The sequence below is a fragment of the Callionymus lyra genome, chromosome 2, assembly GCF_982586985.1.
Source record: "Callionymus lyra chromosome 2, fCalLyr1.hap1.1, whole genome shotgun sequence".
Classification (NCBI taxonomy): Eukaryota; Metazoa; Chordata; class Actinopteri; order Syngnathiformes; family Callionymidae; genus Callionymus; species Callionymus lyra.
The window spans coordinates 23,355,603-23,374,600 of NC_141819.1; the positions used below are offsets into that span (position 1 = coordinate 23,355,603).

An 18,998-nucleotide genomic window follows, 5' to 3' on the forward strand; every position below is an offset into this window, starting at 1 on the left:
CTGAACATGATGTTTCAGAGTCTGTTTTTAAATCGTCTGCTCATAATTAATTTAAATCGACTGTTTGTTATGAATTTGTTTGAGAGGAGATTTAAAATGTAACTTTTCATTCTTTAAATTGTCTGTTAAAACATTATATAACCAGATTTTAAGATGTTTTCGTCTCAGCTGCAGAATTATAGATTGGAACCTGCAGCATCGACACTGATCTATAGCAGGGCCATTTAATTTCCTCAGGGGCCACGTTATTTACTGTGACTGTGGGAAGGGGCCGTCGAGCCAATAGAAAGAAGGAATTAAAAACATTGAAAAGGAAAAAAAGATGATCCCATGACATTTATAGCAAAAGATCTTGAAAAAAATCTATAAAAAACTAAAATACAATTAAAAGGTATGAAGTAAATTGAAACAATGTTTTGAAAAAAGTTATATTCAGGAAAAAGATACGCATTAAGGGCAAATATAAGGAGGGGAACCTGCTATACTGTAGTTATGCATTAAAATTAATTGTCCATCAAAGGCATTTATACACAAAAATGCTTTGAGTTCACGAGGGCCACATAAATACTTTTATGTCCATCTTGAATCCCAGGTGTGAATAATTCCTTTAAGGAAAACCAAAACAAAAGAGTTTTCAGAGAGAGAGTGTAACAGAGAGAGGCTGGAGAGAGGAACCAGTGCTGAAATAGTATTTTTATTAAATACTTTCAAGATCCAAGTTTTTGAATAACAAAGCTATGATGAAGACCAACTAACACTCAGACAAACACTTGATAGTCGTCAATTCATGGTTGTATTTCATTTTACATCATGATCATGCAAAAAAACAAAACAAAAGAAATAGCTCCAGCATCCACGTGAGGCTGGGGGAGGAAGCGCAGCCAAATATTATATCATTACAACGCAGGAAACGAAAAGAAAATGCTAAAAATCGAGGGCCTCATACCAAGCTACGGCGCCTTTAAAAAACAAAAACAAAAACTGCTTATTTATTTTTTTTAAACGTTTTATCATGTCACCTATTAAACATTCGAGATGGAGGAAATTCTTTGTTTCAAAAGATGCAAATATCATATATTAACACGAGCTCCATCCTCATTCAGGTAGGTACATGGTAGAAATGTGTAACTGAAACATGCATATAACTATTCCTCGCTCTCCTCACGCACACACACACCTGCACACTCGCTCGTCCCCAAAAAGCTGCGCAGGCACAAGTTTAAAAACCACCGAGGGTAGATTACATTGAGAAATAATTTAGTTCATTCAATCGGGTGTTGTGTGTCGTCTCTGTCCGGCCTTCGTGAAGGTTTTTTTCCCTTTTTTCGGTGATTTTTTTTTTTTTAATAAGTGTGAGAGTGCAGAACTCCAGCTCAGGCCAAAAACGTACACACGACGGAGAAACTCAAACCAGGAACACGGGAACGACAGAAACACCACTGAAGCTCATGGGAACACGGGGGGTCAGAGGGGGGGGGAGCCAGTGAGATGAGGGTGTCGTGGTCCCGCAGATATGTTACAAAAGCCAAAAACACCACCAGGCAGATGTGATATGACGACACCGCTCACAGCTTTTGTCATGACGCGGGTACTAATAAAGTTGTGGCTGCAAACACTCGAGCAGAAGGTGAGGAAACATCTGAGCGGTGTCTCTGTGATGTACATATAATACACTTCTCTACACGGGTCTATACAAACACTGCGCCCACACACAGTGATCGTACACGACCAAGAAGAACGACGGCAGGTACAAACGGAGAGAGGGGGGGGGGGGCACCGGCGGGGGAGAAACGGGGACAGAGGTCAAAGGTCGGACGAGGGTGAGGCAGTGGGCAAACATGCAAAACGCAGACGCTTTGCCCACGCGTTCGCCTCCAAACAGGACACAACAGGACACGCGTGTAGCTTGCACATTGAACTTGCACATTTAAAAATCCCTCTTTTTTAAATAAAAACCTTTAAAAACCAGACGGAGAAACGAGGAGGCTCTTCACAGGAACACGAGAGGGACCAGGTCGAAAACACACCGGAGGAGCAAAGAAAGAGAAAAAAAAAGACCTCGCACGTCAACATCGTCTCCGAGAACACAAACAAAAACACGTAAAAAGCCTAAAGTTCTACACTTTGGTGCTTCATCCATCAAGTCTCTCCCAGACTTCACCGTGTTTATCCGCGCCGCGAGAAAACCTCAACTCCCGGGAGCACGAGCCGCCCGGTCGACCCACCGACGCCGATGTGTCTCCGATATCAACTTACGCTAAATAGAAAAGCTTGGTTGGGTTTTCAGTGGTCTCTGGAACATCTAGTCATAATTTACACGGTATATTCATAACTGTCACAATTCTTGCCTCCCCCGGGACGTCTCATCTCGCACGGGCAGAAAGAAGATGGCTGCCGAGGGGGGGAGGGGAGGGGGGAGGGCTAGAGGGCAAAGACGGGCCCTCCGGTCAGGCGCCAGATGCATGCATCATCCCACGGAGGGAGGGGGGCGGAGTCTTGAGTTCAGCCGACCCCGGCAGGTCAAAGGAGGGTTGGGTGGTACGGTGGAGAGGGACGCGGTCTCGCCCGGCCGGGCTCTCGGCACGATCCAATCCACGCAGAGGACGCACCTCCTCAAACACACTGAAAATAAAACTGCCCCCCAAAACAGACACTCCAGCAGACTGGAGGCTCCGGACCACTGCGGGACAGAGAGCGCCGTTAGTCGCGCGCCGGCGTCGCCCGAGCGAGCGAGCGAGCGTCACCTGATCACTGGAGTGGTGCAGCCGGCGCTCCTGAGCAGTGGAAGTGGACGTTGAGCCACTTGCCCTCGCGGCGGTGCCAGACCCGGGTCTCCTCCGACTGGCTGGAGCGAGGGCGGCCCGTGGAGTCCACGAACTGCGTGAGGCGGATGTAGGCGATGCACGCCGCGTCCTCGCCGATCAGGTGCACGTGGGGGTTCAGCAGGGTGGTGTGCACCGGCTTGTTGTTCTTGCTCAGCACTGGGAGAATAAACATGGACACGCTTTCAGTTTAACATTATAAAGCTAAACCACTTTTTAACGTTTTTCATTTCATTAACGCTGTCGTCTCAAATGATCTGAAAACAAACATTTCTCAGTTAGACTCTGCAGGACGAGAGCTTTAAAGTTAAAGGTCAGACAGATGTTTGTTTAGTATCGTGAAGATACAAAATGACTAAAAGTTTCAATCATCTCTGCTTTGCTGTAAAATAAGTGAAATGTCAAAGTAAAAATAAATCTGATTAAATTATTTATAAATTCTGGGTTGAGGTTGACAAGAGTAGTTTATCAAGTCAATACTCAGTATCACATTAAAACTACTATATAGTTGAAAGAAAAAAAATTGAACTTCTCACTTCAATAAAGATAACATTTAAATAAGTAACATGGAAAGTTTATTTATATATATATATTCAGGCATTGAACTAAATCCATGGATTAGTGATCACTTATTTTTAATTTGTTTAATTGAATAACAAATATTAGAACCTGCCTCAACAACCCTCTCAGTAACCAACTAACATGACCGAATAGATCCCATTAAGCTTTGCCGCCCAGCCAGCCAATCGCAGCCGTCGATCCCCGTTGCCATAGCAACATAGACGTAGGATCCAAGCACAGAATGATTGTGACAAATCAGCCGTCGCCAAATGGTGCGGTGTGCAGCAAGGCATCATGGGAGTGGCCATCAGTGCATCCCACCAAGTTCTTATAAATATATTTTAATATGCAGAGATGGGCAATTAAAAATCTGTGAAGAGTGAGATGTATATTTAGGAGGTGAACCGGGATGTTGTGAGGGAACCAAGGAATAAAAAAGTCTCCAGAGATACCGAGAGATCTGAGGAAGCCGGTGTGACAACGTTGAGCGAGAGAACGAGCTTCACTCCTTTGTGGGAGGAAGACGATGGAAAGAAAAGTGCTTCTTCTTACAGTTCTCGAAGTAGAACTTGTGGAAGTCCATGCCCTCCACCAGATTCCCCAGAGCCTCCGGCTCGAAAGAGGTGAGTCCAGGATCACAAATCCGTCTGTGGGAGAAAACCTTGTTAAATTCAGGAGGACGCCGGAGAAAACGAGGGAGTTCGGTCTCACGTGTAAGCCTCGAAGTCTCCGTTGTTGATGGCTTCGATCAGCTGCTCCGTGATCTTGATGATCTCTTGTTTACGAGCTGCAACACAGGGACATCGCAGATGGACACACGGTCAACCATGGGAACCACAGACAAGAAGTTGAGAAACTGCTTTCAGTGTTGCCATCATAACCTGCGCTGGTCATGATGGCGGCCATGTAGCAGATCAGTTTCACACAAACACACATCGAATCAGGAGAATATCTTGTTGACAGAACAGTCATGACTCTTCCTGGTGTTTAGCGTTCTCAGGTCTTACATTAGAGGACGGACCCTAGACCGGACTGTCCATCAACACATTCTCTCGTCGGCTGATGTTTTCGGACAATCCTCTAGGTGGCGATAACACAAGGGTGCTTTTCATGTCAACACATTGTTAAGAACAGGCACTTTGCTAGCAGAGAAAGCAGTGGGTTTGTGAGTAGAAGCAGGAGTGCTTGGTAAGTGCTGACGTGTTCTTACTCGGCTTAGTGTTGCCGTTAGCAGCGACAGCGTTGCCCCCTAGTGGAGCGGCAATGACAGACGACTGGGACAGACCAGAGTCGGGGCAGGAGCTGTTGCCCGTGCTGTTCCATGCCACGCGCTTTGCATCATGCGGTGGAACTGAAACACACAACTGATGGTCAAAAAAAAAAAAGTGTGGAGTGGAGACAACACAAAAGAAGAAACGCACATGCAGTCAGGCTGATGAAAACAGCTGGTGCTGGGTGGTGTCTTTTAGACAGAAACATCCATTACACCACTATAAAGACATTTTTAAAAGTTAATTCATAATATACATGTTTTTTTTTCTCCATCACAATCTAATTGAACAAAATCAATTGTTATTAATCAACTGCTTCCCACATATTTTATTCAACCATATTTATGTTTGTAAATGATATACAGTTATGAATTGTGTGTCTTATTCCATTATCTTTATTACCATCATTATTTTTTTACCGCCGCCTTTATTTTTTAGTCCCGGTGGTGTTTGTATATTTCTATGTTATATTTAAAACCAAATAAAGATATGTAGTGAAAAATAAATCACAAATGTTCCTACGTTGGTCTTATTTAATTTCACTGAAGCTTATTTCTTGCTTTCTGACTGATTTATTATCGCATGAAGAGATGCAATAGTGACGACAAAAAACTGAGAATCTTTTGACGTTTGTCTTTTGGTACTCAGAAGTAAAAGGTTGATTAGGATATTGATTCTCCAAATAAAGATTGATCGACTGTTAAACACTAATAAAACAAGCTGGATTTGTCCTCAACACCACATCTTATTAAAGTGATGAATATATCATTTTCTATTGTATCCAGCCAAAAAAGATGAACCACCTGACAACAGATGTAGATTAAAGTGGAAAAAAAGATAAAATAGAAAGCGATGATGAAGACATTTGACATGATGATGATGATGATGATGATGATGACTATCATGGTGCAGCTCTGATGGTGACTGTATTCGAGTGGTTTTACGGCTCAAGTCTGCTCATAAACACAAGAGTATGGAGAGCGTGGACAGGAAGTGTCAGCGCAGGGACGAGCGCAGGACGACAGTGGACAAGAGTGTAGAGGAGGATCTGACCCCGGTCTCAAGAGGTCAACAAAAAAAAAAAGAAGAGGAAAATCCTTTAAAGGGACAACAAAGTTACCACAAGAAGACAAGAAGGATCTATTGGTCGACTGGGAAAAAGGTGTTGTGATCACCAGGAAACAACCGCACAAACACAAACACACACGCTTGCACCTTTCTGGGTTCCCACTGGGGCTGTGATGCATGAATTCAATTCAGAATAAAATAGACGCATCAGCAACATTTTACAATTGATATTTATTAGTATTTTATCATTTATATTTTTGTATTTCACTAAACATTTTATCAGGGATACAAATCTTCTTGATAATGACATTTGTCATTAAAATGAAGAAGCACCATTAAAAGGTTTTTTTTTTTTTTTAAACGCATATTTCATTGTAGACTGATATATTGTGAAAGGCTTGATTTCAAAATATTATAGACAAAGTGTCTGATACAACAACAGGCTGGACAATTAATTTGTTGTATTCCCACATTCCTAACCTCAGCCGTCACAACACAGTGAACACGGCAGGGCTGGGAGCGGATCCCTGATGTAATCGCACTCTCACCTTGAATCCCTGTGTCACTGCTGACCCTCGTCTCACTAACATGACCGGACAGATGATGGACGGGGAGACAGGAGTGACCAGAGGAGGATGAACTGCGTCGGCTAATATGGAGGAGGAAAATTTCCTGACACAATGGGATCTGTCACTTATATTTCAGTCCAGCTGGAATTGCACTTTTTAATAAGAATGGTATGATATCAAAATATTAAATTGGTGCTAAAAATAATTCAGTAGATATATAATGTGAAAAGGGTAAAGATTTCAGAGGTTTTTGCATTAAAAGAATTAAAGAAAGACAATCTTTCACTAAAAGGTAAAAAACGCTGTTAAAGAGATGTGTTGCTTCTGTACAACTATGGTAGAATCTAATTGATGACAGTTCTATGATTGATAACAAGATAAAACGAAAGAAAAAATAATAATAAAGATATCTTCAAGGCAATGATCAGTGGGAACCCATAAGAAAGCTTTTGAGATCAGAGTGAGGGAGCTCAGACATGTAAAACGTTGGTGACTATTAAAAGCCCGGGTAGGTGGGAGAGCTGAGGCAGGGAGGTGGGTGGGTTTTGGTCAGGACCTGGCCAGGGGCCACCAGAAAAGCTTCTGGTTGCCATGGATAAACTTACTGGCAGGTGAACTTTGAGGTGAGGGAAGAAGTGGGGGCATCTCTTCTGTGGCGCTGCTCTGACTCAGCGCTGAACTCTCCGCTAGAACACACACACACAAATAAAAAGCAGCCAGACACACAAAAGAAAGGCACGTCCACCACACATCACAAGCACACAGGTCAAGAGTGTGAGACACACGTCAGCACACCTGCCAGTCGCTGCAGTCAAACACACAGTACTAAACAGGAGAAGGACACGGAGAGAGAAGGAAAAAACAGAAAAGGGAGGAATAAAAAGTACCTTTCATTTCCTCCTCATCGTTGGTGGTGTTGCTCTCCGTTGAGCCCTGATGGACAACAACAAAATAACATTAAAAAAAAAAAATCAAGCAGCAGAACATAATTGATGAAAAACAACAACGACCCACCTTGACTCCATCTGGAGGGTTGTGGACCACCGTGCTCTGAGACTCCTGCAAGGTGAGACACGAGGGTTAGACCGGCGGCGACAGCTTAACCACCTTTGACTTCACTGTGACCGTCCTGAGCAAAGCTTTTCTTGACGACACACACATTCGAGTCTGTATCTCAGGTAAAACTGGACACACACTGCAAGACTTGCACAACACGAGCAGAAAGGGTTCTTTTGACCCAATTTCAACAAGCACCGACTGAAATTTGCATTTCACATTTAAGCTTTAAACGTACTAGTGTTTTTTGGAATGAATGAATAATCATACGACAGCTGTGACCTGAAACATTTAACAGGTGATGCAACGTTTTTACCCTTCACTTGCCCTGATGCCTTTTAAATCTACACCAGAGCTTACTCTCAGAGATCATCCCATCTTACGAGGAGGTCATTGGAGTAATTATTCTTTTACTACCATCAATGAATTCTTGGTTGATCGTAACACAGACCATCAAGTTGAAATATAACAGCTATTGTGGAGCAACTCTGGTTAATTCTTCAGCTGCTTTAATTTTTACAGTTTTAAGTTTTCCCTGACATGTCCTTGTGTTTTTTCAGGATTTTTTTCATCACCATCAGAGGATTAAATCTATTTTATTGCAGCTTTGTATATTGCTTCTCAACAACACTGAGAATCAAACCAAAAAGGAAACCAAGTTCTGGTGATTTTCTATCATTTCTTATCAAAGCGATCTGACAGTGTAGGTCCAGCTTTACACACTGAGGTGGTGACATGTTTTTGGAGCCACACCAGCATTTAAACCAAAAAAAAACAACACATGCTGCTGCGAGTGAAAAGACCGGCAGCATGATGATGTTAGTGAAATCAAAATTGGTGAAAAAAGAAAAGTGAAAAGTGTCAGAAAGAGATCTGTAGGAAGGTTGAAGACTCGCACACAGCTGTTAGAAATCATCTCCAATTCCAAATATGACGTCATGCAATACGTATAGTCAGCCGACTTTCTGAACGTGCATGACGATGAGGAACTAGGATGAGTTGAAATGATTCACAACAACTGCTGGGGAGGATGCTGGGGGGTCCGACAGTGCAGCGGGCCTACTGTACCATCTGTGCGTTGGCTGCCATGTTGGTGTCTTTCAGGGCATTGATGGCGCTCACTATACTGTTCTTACTGTTGTTGGTAGAAGGCTGAGAACATTCAACACAAACACACACACACACACACACAAACGCATTAGAATAAGAGGCCTTTTAGGAGAGAAGGCTGATGATTTTCGGTGGACTCTCCTAAGCAGGCGAGCACTAACAGGGGTTAATGACAGGGTGGGTGCCAAAGAATGGCCTCTAGATCATCCTTTTTACTGCCTCACTAACTCTCTATGGCTTCAGCACTTTACTGCACAGAGAGACCCCTGGGGCAGAGGCGCAAGTGAGCAAGGCAGGAGAGAGGGAATTGATGTTGGATAGCAGTGGAACATGACAGAGGCTGCTGGGAGAACAAGCCTGAACTGTGAAATAACCAATATTGGCTCAGAAACTAAGGATATTGACAACATGAAAATAAGAAAGGGACGCAATATTAGCTCTTATCCCGAGGTGGAGAATGAAACTCTGAAGTTGACACTAATGTTTTCAGCAACATTCATTCAGAGGAGTTTGATCTATTTTCATTGGAAATGTTCAACCAATTGAAGAGCAGAGAAGTAAAGAGAAATGGAAGTATTTGATTTCGAGCGGCTCTTGCACTCGATGGAAAGTGACTGTTGAGATAAATTAGCTTCAGACGTGATCAAGATGGAACAACTAGAATTACACTCGAGGGCCTGCAGATTGCATAGTCAGAGTTGGTCTAAAACATCGTCACTTGAACCAGATTGAAACATCCAGCGGTCCACACGGCAGGAAACACTCTTGCCCAACCTCGGACATGATGTGAGCTCACTAGATCCTCATTTCACACGTCCCTCAATATTTGCCGTTCATACACATTAACTAAATTAGCCATGATTGGCGTCTATGGACTTTCAAGGAGCCATGCACAGATGGAACAAACTCCATTCAGGATTGCCTGAATTTCAACAACCGTCAGCAAAGCTTGCCAACATTTCATCTTTCAAAACAGTTTTTCATCGTGGTGGTGTTGGTGTGGTTCATCCTGGTGAGGCTCTTCATTCTTGAGCACATGCCGGGCTGACCAGACTCATCCAAAGTGACTACTTGGAATAAAGTCTACACTCTTGTAATTGGTGTGTGTTAAACATTTCAATCACTCAGGATATAAAAATGATACAGACTACTGAAAGATGTCAGGTAGATCGACAGGTGAGAATCTAAGGGCAGGCGGGAGAGGTCAAGAAAAGGAGAGGCTACAGGAGGGGACGGGACTCAGAGGAGAGCAGTAACAAGAAGACCTTACCTTGGCAGAATCTGACTTCTTGTTGAGTAAACTTTTGCACGCTGTGAAAAAAAACATAAAAACAAACAAAACAAAAAGGATAGAGAGGGAGAGAAATGAGCAAAAATTGAGTATGACTGAACAACAGAACAATCGCGTTTCCTCCCGTCGGTTTCGATCACAATTGCAGCAAACTAATAAAGATATACGACTGAAAGCAAGGCCATTAAGAACAAGTAAGAAAGGATGGCTCGATGGAGCATTTAATTCCTCCCTTGGCTGCAACATTTGCTACAAAACACTTTCAAGTCATGAGCCACTCCAATGCCACCTGGGGATTGGAGAGAAACACGAGAGGGAAGTAAACTTCCTAAATCCATTTCCTGCCTAGAAGAGCCCACTACAACTAAGCAGAGACTGATGGTTGGACTCAAACTGCCGCCAGTGTTGACAGCAATAAGCAGGGTTAATGCAAGCCATTGATTTCCTTTAAAGGTCAGCCTTCTAATCAAGCTTTAATGCTTTCCCCCCATTTTTTTTTTTTTTCAAACAAAATAATCTGGTCTTGAGTTCCTTACCTTGTAAATAGAAATGTGAGGTGGACAAAAGGGGAAAGAGAGGACTTAGCTTTACAAGTACAAGAATGGACAGTTTTCTCATGGATAAACGTGTCGACTCATGCTTCAATCACGACCTCGGCTGTGGAAAGGCAAGCTTGTATTTGGCCAAGTCATGCAGCATTCAACACTAACAAATAAGTTTCATTACGTTGACAAGGTTAATAAATATTTCAGAATTTCAGCCCATCTTTTGTTCACGATTGCCACCAAACAACTACCAGGGTGCCAAAAGTGAAAGCGTTGAACGGCTCTTTCAATACATCCGTCCCTCTTCGTTCTTATGAAAGCTGATAAAAAATTATCTTAACTGTCTCCTGAAAGTCACTTAGAAGTCTTCAGTCGAGGCCAGGAAGACTCGGAACACAATTAAACTTTATTTCTATCGTATGCCGTTTAGTTAGCAGCTCCCTGGAAGCAGTCAGGCTGCATTTCTGTAAGATCTAACGACAATGATGTTGTAAACGGCTCTTCAAATGCCGCAAAAATCCTTTTAACCAAGACAGCCTTAAGTGCTGATCTCAATACATATCTGAGCTTGGTGATGAAGAGGGAAGGATGGATTACAAAGCATCTGGCTGCGCGTCTCCTGAGAACATTTTATATAACCACACTGGACACCCACATGCAAAAAGGCAGCACAGCAAAGGCCATTAATAGAAACACACAGCAGATTAAAACTTGCTCCCGTCACGTTGGAGGGCGATATAAAGAAAAGGATATATCAAGAGTGCCTCCTCTCAGCCTCCCTCAAAATGGTGCACAACAGCAGTTTAAAGTGAGAGGATCTTAACAGTGACATCAGAGTGGTTAAAAAAAAATCCTTCTTAGAAATAAAGATGAAAAGTGCCAGCCTTTGCCGATGATGTCATGCATGATTTTCACAGGAACTAAAACGAGCAACTTGTTCCAGTCTTGGTAAAGATGCTACAGTAGACAAACCTTCACATTCTCACGACAACCAAACTAAACAGAATTCTTCAAATGTAGCGCAGAAGAGATCCTCAAATGAGGAGAAAATGATGGAGAATCCATTCTGCTCTACATTGTTGTTTTGGGAATAACTTGATCCAAGGAGCCACCATCGGAATCGCCGACCTTCCCAACCCTTCCCCACCTGGCGGCGTGAGAGCAGTGTCTCGCTTGAGTGTCTTCAAATACCAGCATCAACTATGTTGCGCCATCCTATTGTTGATAAGAACATCTAACATGTGAGGAGGCCTAGCTTGAAAACTAAAAACCCCACTTACAGTGGTTTGATAATATTCCATTGACCAAGGGTCAGGATGAAGTTACTGCTCACTTCTGTGTTTCTAGTCACGTTGAGCAGATGAATTCTTAAATCCTGGGAGGGATGAAAGTCTGCTGTAATATTTATTAAAACAAATGTTAATGAGTTTTTCAATGAAGCTTGGCTTCAGAAGAATAAAAACAACAGTGCTCTACTGAGGGTAAGGACGGTCAAACTGCAGACAAATAGTCTGAGCCTCTGAATATCAAGTGATGTTGGTTATTTAGATGTCAAAACTGTGCAGTGCAATATAAAAACAGGATCCATTAAAGGACTACAGGTTGGCTGCCACATGACATTACTGCTGAAGATGCTTGCTTGGGTTTGAACGACACCAAACGGACCTCCGGGGAAGAGAGAAGAGACAATAAGTCATTCGGCAGAACTGCTGCATCACAGTCGCTGCAGCAGTTCTGCTCGAGTCTCACCCTCTCCCTTCCTCAGCTGCTCACCCACCGCCTCTCACCATTTCCTCCCACCAGGCCCAGGTCCGACGATGGCAGCACGCCAACCCAGCTCTTGCCGGCCCCCTGCAGTGTCAGTTCCCGCGCCCAGGATACATGCCCCTCCTCATCCCCTGCCCCCGCCCCCCCATGCCTCTCCGAGCAGAGGGCATGACAGGTAGGCTGGGGGTCAGGATGGAGTTTGAATGAAGTGACTAATCTTGTGAAATGGGTGCGAGTATTTGGAATGCGTTGAAACTATTTATCCCTCTAGAATATTATAACAGATTGTTTTAATGTATATTAAAAATGTAAAAGATTGGGGGAGCTTATAAATTAGCAATAGTTACAAGATGTTCAGTTGGCATGCAATTGATGGCATAGGGTCATAGTTACAGAAAACGGGTCTACTTGTATGTAGCCATTAGCATTAAAGTGCATTTTAACTGAAATAATTTTGCTTTTTTACAGTATAAAAATTCAATTTATTGTAGTTATTTCAATGGGGAATCTTAGAGGGACAATTATGCTAAGAAAAGTGGTGAATATCTTTAATAAATTATATTCAGCTAAAATTTACTGTTGCGGAATGTAAATGAAAAGGCCTCATGCATGAGTCTGAGTGCAGTAAATGAGGGCCCGGACTACGCTAAAAACCAATGACATGGGTGCATGTAGAGAGGAAGTGGATGGGCGTGTCTCTGGGACGTACCTTCCTGAGCCAGTGAGGCCGTGGAGGAGGCGGCAGCAGCAGAGTTGGTATGCTGCCGGCCCACTATTGGACAGAAATGCTACAGTTGGGAGGAGCTAGGCAATTCATACAGTTCTACAATTAAAAGGTTCAGTCGGGGGCCGAGAACGCCACAGAACTCTGCAAACTCCAGCCAAGATCCATCACAGAGCTGGAGATGAAGACATGCATGCCTGTGGTTTCCTCGGCCCAGGCTTGAAATCATTAAGCATTGATCGACCAATTACTTAAAGGCTTGGAACAAGGCTTCGATGAAAATAACCAAAGAAAAAAAAAAAACCCAAGTTGCTCTCTGCAGGCAGAGGTGAAAAAGCACAGAATCGAGACGGTCACCTGTTTATGCGAGAGCATACTTGCCCCAACATGAAAAGAAAATCTCATTAATACAGTCTAGACCTTTTCTCACACACAAATGCTCCATGGGCAGCAGGAGGGACACACACATGGGCACAACACAAAAGGAAAAAAATATTAGCTTGGACAAGGACACAAACATGTACAGGTTAACACAGTTACTTTGATCATTCTGCATTTAAGTAACACAATACATTCATATTTAATGAATATCAGGTGCTTGATTAGCAGTGGGTTTTTATCCCCAACAGTAAATGAGATAAGATCTTAAAATCCAATCAGGTCCAACTTCTTAGTTAAGATAAAAATGTACTTATGTATTAAAATATACTATAATATTATATAAAATCATTTATAATGGACAGGGGAAAATCAATGTATGGGAGTTTTATGAGTGAAATAAATAGGGAGGGGAAATGTATGGATAAAAAGCTCTACAACAATAAGAACTATTTCTAAGATGAAGTAATGAAAATGCAATAAATTAGGATTTTGTGGGTTCCATAAATAAAACCACATTTGCACAACATTTATAAAACTGTAGATAAGATATATGGATTTCCTAAAGAAAAGATATGACAGAGCATTGAATATTTAGACAATAATTAAGCTGAAATTATACATTTTGAATATAGATAGATCATTCTAAACACAAAGAAACACACTGAATACTTCCAGGAAATAGTGTCAGAGCCATTCTGATACTTAAGTCAGGCTTTTGGACACAGATTCAGAATATCAAGGCTCCTTCCAAACTAATAGCACTGAACTAATGCTACATGCATATGTTGATACTGAGAGACGATCTTCATTCCATACAAACTAGAACAGAGAAAGACTTTCAAAATGAGTGGGTGGGTGGAGAGAGGGGGGGTTAAAAGAAGCACTGAGGACTATGCACTCTCCTTCCTGCTCTCCCTCTGCATGTGCTGCGTGGGAGGCTGAGGCCGAAGGGCACACCCACCTGAGAAGTTTCTGGACACCAACATGGTGGTGAGGATGGCTCCCTGCAGGAGAAGGAGAGAAGTGATGGGAGCATCCTCAACGCTTCAAACTATTAGATTTACATCTTTCAGTGAGGCTGCAATAGTTGTTTATCTTTCTAAATGCACATGTGGGTGTTGAACTGCATTGCAGTTGTATTCAGCTAAAAATCATTTGTGGAGTTTTGCCAAATAAATAGTTTACATTTTTAATAACCGCTCATCACCATCATTGGCTAAACAGATTATGATTTAACTGCTTCAGTAACAATAAAGGAACGTCTTCTCTTGCCTCTATTGAAAAAAAGATTTCTATCCATTTGCACTCATATTATTTTTTTTCAGATACTTTTGTTACATGTTTTACAGCAGCTGATACTCGAAAAGGCACCAAAACGGTAAGACAAATAAGTATCCGTTTATTGGTCAAATTCTCACATTATATTTCTTATACTACTTATACTAGATTTAAAAGATTAAGAGATTCATTAGACCAACTACTAGCAGAATATATGTTTTATCTCATTCATGATTCTGCCGCACAAATGTTACCTGAAACCTTAGTTTCCACCAGTAAGGGGTGAATATTGCGGTGTTAATCATTAGAAAATAAAACTTCAGTTTATATAAAGTACTGCAAGTTAACGCATCAAGAAACAAGTGTTATACGATTCGCCAGACAAATCAATTTCAACTTTAGAGAGGGAACATTCTTACCTTGAGTTTTCGGCGAGCATTGAATTTGCGGAGACACTCCACAGTTTCCTGTCTGTGCATCATGGACGCCACAGTGGAACGGTGCTGTGAGGAGAGAAGAAAACACCCGACATTGAGTCTCTTGCACGGATCCTACAAGCTTGATAGTGAATGAAGTTGGAGAACTACGACATGTAATGTCTGATGAACAAGCGGCCGACACTTACGCAGACCCATGGGTGCTTCAGGGCCTGCTCAGCAGTGATTCTCTTGGCTGGGTTGATGGTCAACATCTGGTTAATCAGGTTCTTTGCCTCTGGGGTCACTGTATCCCACTCTGGAGAAGGAAACTGGGGGTGGAGAGACAAATCATGGTAGTTGTGTAGCAATGAGTTATAAATCTGACAATTGTCAGTATCGCCAACAGTCTTCTGATTATTTGAATCTTTCTTCTTTTATTGAAGACATGTGCAGTGGCGGTAGACTTTGACAAGAATTCCCTCCTCCACAATAACAGCACTCAGACTTTATTATCACACACAGAGAATCTGAGAAGGGGTATCCTCCTTTCAAACACACACTCCTGCACATACACATACACCCCCCTCTGCAATGCGTCAGGGAGGCTCCGATAGGATCAATAGCTTTGGACCGGCTCTTAATTGGACTATTATACATCCAAAAAGTGCTTAGCAAACCCCTGCACTGCACCCTTGCACGAGAAGAGGCGGCCCCGCCCACAAACAAATGCACTTACATCGTACGCCCCGGCTTTGATCTGCTGATAGAGCTTGTGTTGATCTTCATCCCAGAATGGTGGATATCCAACTAACAATATATAGAGAATAACGCCTAGCAGAAAAAAAGGGGACATCTTTAACAGCACTGACCAATTTACAATAGGTATTAATAAACTACAATTCAAAATTAAGGATAAGAGCAGAAAAAAGTAACATACTTTTAAGTTACCCAACAATTATTTAATACATTTAGTTTCGCATAATAAGATAAAAATATCCATCTTGTTAATCGTGTCAATTCTTCCTTTTGTTTTTTGATAATCATATGATCTGCATTATATAATAGTCAAAAACTTAAAGTACAAAATGTAAAAAAGCATATGCAAGTAGATATAAAAGAAACTCACCACATGCCCAAATGTCTACTGGCTTCCCATAAGGGTCCTTCCTCAAGACCTCGGGGGAAAGATAACCGGGAGTACCCGCAAACCCTGAGCACAATTTCATATATAACTTTAATTACATTACTGATGGACGTCACTGTAATCCACAGAGCGATTGGGAGTCCAAGTTGAGATTACGGTGGTGTCGAGTCACAAACAAATGCCTATTAATCATCTGGTGTCCAGTGAAATGTCAGCCAAAAGTGTGTCTGGGATTTTTGCCAGCACACAATGACCGATGTGTGAACTGACCAGCGTCAGTCAAAGGAAAGACACAAGCACAGACATCTTATGTCTCATTACAGCTATTACTTAAGGTTCAAATGAGAGTGGTCAAACAATGTTATACGAAGATTTGCATTTTAAATTCTGTAATGACTGTTGGATATTTACACCAGACTAAGATTGTTGCAATACACATGTTTAATAAAACACCCACATGACAGCTGTGAATTGCACCCAATTCACAAAATATGTGTTAAAATCAATGAGAAAATGTGGTGTGAGTGACAAAGTACACATGTTTTAGAGTGAGATACTAAGGCTACTGCTAAAATAAACAATATTTTGGATTCACTTTTCCAGTGACAGATCAATGGTGAAGGAGATACCGTAACATTTAAAGAAGATAAGATCTGGCACTACAATAAAACTTTCTTAGCAAAAGGAAACATGGGCAGTATACATTGAATGTATCAAAGTGTAAATTACCAATGGTTATTAAATTAATGCAAAAAAACAACTGATGGATACATTTTTCTTAACCAGTCTCCATTAGACACTTGTTTGGTCAAGACTATTTTCAAGTTCATTCTAGTATAATATTATAATATATAAGTGTGGCACACTTCACTGAATGTAACCAACATTAATACCATTAAATATTGTTGATTAAAAATATGGTTATATAATGTATTTTGTCATAGTCATGTGGGTTTAACGTCAGAGTGCAACATCCAGTCATTTACAATGTGCCCTTGAGCACAAAACCAAAAGCGATCAAGTCAGATGTTTTTGCCTTGTGTAAATATAGTTTCTATTGTATCATGTCACACAGACAATCTTTTGCAAACATGTTTTCTTACCAAACCAAGCCTGCTGGTCTCCCTGAACCTCGATAGCAAGACCGAAATCTGCCAGCTTCACTGCAGCTCCCTTCATCTTACTGGCTAACAACAGGTTCTCAGGCTGAAAAAAAAAATGCAGACACACGTTGAAGCAGAATGTGGGATATGAGAGATCAAGACAGTGAGAGACAGACAGTGACAGGCTCTTTGATGAAAGCAGGAATATTTATATTTTAAGTACCGAGGGCAGCTCTTGTGGGGGTGGGAGAAAAAGGTGTGAGAATGTAACAGAAAGCGGAATAGGTGGTTGCAAATCTCCACAGCACCTTATATGGGCATGGGTTTGTAGCCATGGAAACCGTTCGGGAGTTATTTAGGCAGTGCTGCAGAAGGCATGCTAAATGGAAAGTGTACTTAACAAGAGGCGGCGTGTGTGGCAGTTTTCTAAATGGCCGTTGTTTGGGCAGTAGTATATAAAGGGTTGCAGTAAAAGCCCACTCAGGATAAAAGGCCAACAGATCATACTGGCAAAGCTGGAGATAATGGTGCTATGCTCCGACACTAAGAGCACAAAGACGTCGTCCGAAAAACCAAGACATACTTCCAGATCGTCTTACTACGTGATGAAAACCTAATTCTAAAAAAGGACATTAAGAAGGTCCCTTCTGTTGGCATGGTAACCTAACCAGTTACCAGAAACCACAGCACCAGTGGAACCCTGTTCGAATTTGTGTCCATCAGCGGTAAGACAAATCAAATCCCTCCCCCGACTCTCCACGGGTGCTGTGATGTCACACGTTGTGATGGCAACTCTCAGGGTTCGTCTTCATCTTCCGTCTTAGAATAGAGCTCATCGTGACAGAACACTGTGTTCTCGGTGTGTTTCAACGCACCTATGTGCTCGTCTCTTATTTGTCAAGACGCGAGGGACACGTGACCGTGACTCACCAACTTTGTGCTCACGACACACGCGCAGACACAAGCGCACACACATCAACGGCAATGGACCAGAGGGCAGAAAAACCACTGCATCCCTCTAACATCTGAGAGGATACGAAGCAGAAATGCAGAGGCGGACGCAGGGAGAGAGCAACCCGGAGCCATATGTGTGTTGCCATGGCCACGAGCAGAGGTGTGTGCGAGTGTGTGGTTGTCACAGCAACGGGGCAGCCACTCACCTTGAGGTCTCGGTGCACAATATCATGCTGGTGGATGTGATTGACACTCTCCAAGATCTGACTAATGCAGTGGCTGTTGAGGGGGGAGAAGGGGAGACACAAAGATGACCATGTCAGTAAACACATTTATTACAGACGCACAAAACATGGACACACAGATGTGGACCAAAACCTCCTCCCTGTAAAATGTTATTTACATTGAAAAGACCCAACAGTACTTATGTACTTAACAGCATAAACTATTCCTCTTAATCTGTCGACCTCTAGTTATTCAATTTAATGACAAACATCCATAGATATCAGTTTATTGTCCTTCAGCCATTTTTTTTTATTTTATCGATAAGTTTATTGCTAGCCTCAATGTTGTTTAATTAATTATTTTATGGTTCTATGTTAAGAAGCAGATCTATATTACAATTATTATTATCATGATCTTATTTATATTATTTATATTTAGGTCTATGAATGTGAATTTAAGCAGGAAGAAAATTGTCAGAACTGGAATCCATGATAACTATGGATGTATGGCATGAAGGAGGTAATACAACTAATAAACAAGGAACACTGATCATCCATCTTTTAACTTTGGGATATAAGCTGTTCCTATATCGACCAAAAAAAAAGAATGTTACAAGTGTTGAAAAATGTGTATGGATGAGCCGAAAACCAGAGTTAATATAAATTAAGCACAGACGAAATGATTCAATTAGGTTAAGTATTTCTAACCAA

At 41.9% G+C, this 18,998-nt stretch overlaps 1 protein-coding gene across 12 annotated transcripts in view; it reads right to left on the reverse strand.

Moving 5' to 3' along the window:
* Positions 1-675: 675 nt before the first annotated feature.
* camk2g1 (calcium/calmodulin-dependent protein kinase (CaM kinase) II gamma 1) overlaps positions 676-18,998 on the reverse strand; it is a 35,609-nt gene continuing 17,286 nt past the window's right edge. The window contains exons 6-23 of one of the 12 annotated variants that reach the window (XM_087784180.1): positions 18,270-18,342; positions 17,110-17,212; positions 15,989-16,072; positions 15,599-15,693; positions 15,069-15,191; positions 14,863-14,946; positions 14,127-14,169; positions 12,770-12,832; positions 9,728-9,768; positions 8,416-8,499; positions 7,306-7,350; positions 7,179-7,224; positions 6,897-6,977; positions 4,594-4,734; positions 4,095-4,170; positions 3,936-4,030; positions 2,745-2,981; positions 676-2,680 (exon numbers count right to left, since the gene is read on the reverse strand). In XM_087784180.1, the coding sequence (XP_087640306.1) occupies positions 2,749-2,981; positions 3,936-4,030; positions 4,095-4,170; positions 4,594-4,734; positions 6,897-6,977; positions 7,179-7,224; positions 7,306-7,350; positions 8,416-8,499; positions 9,728-9,768; positions 12,770-12,832; positions 14,127-14,169; positions 14,863-14,946; positions 15,069-15,191; positions 15,599-15,693; positions 15,989-16,072; positions 17,110-17,212; positions 18,270-18,342 (1,510 nt within the window). In that variant the 3' untranslated portion in view covers positions 676-2,680; positions 2,745-2,748. The remainder of the gene's footprint in view (positions 2,681-2,744; positions 2,982-3,935; positions 4,031-4,094; positions 4,171-4,593; positions 4,735-6,896; positions 6,978-7,178; positions 7,225-7,305; positions 7,351-8,415; positions 8,500-9,727; positions 9,769-12,769; positions 12,833-14,126; positions 14,170-14,862; positions 14,947-15,068; positions 15,192-15,598; positions 15,694-15,988; positions 16,073-17,109; positions 17,213-18,269; positions 18,343-18,998) is intronic. The other 11 variants (XM_087784181.1, XM_087784183.1, XM_087784182.1 and 8 more) reach the window with 11 other exon arrangements.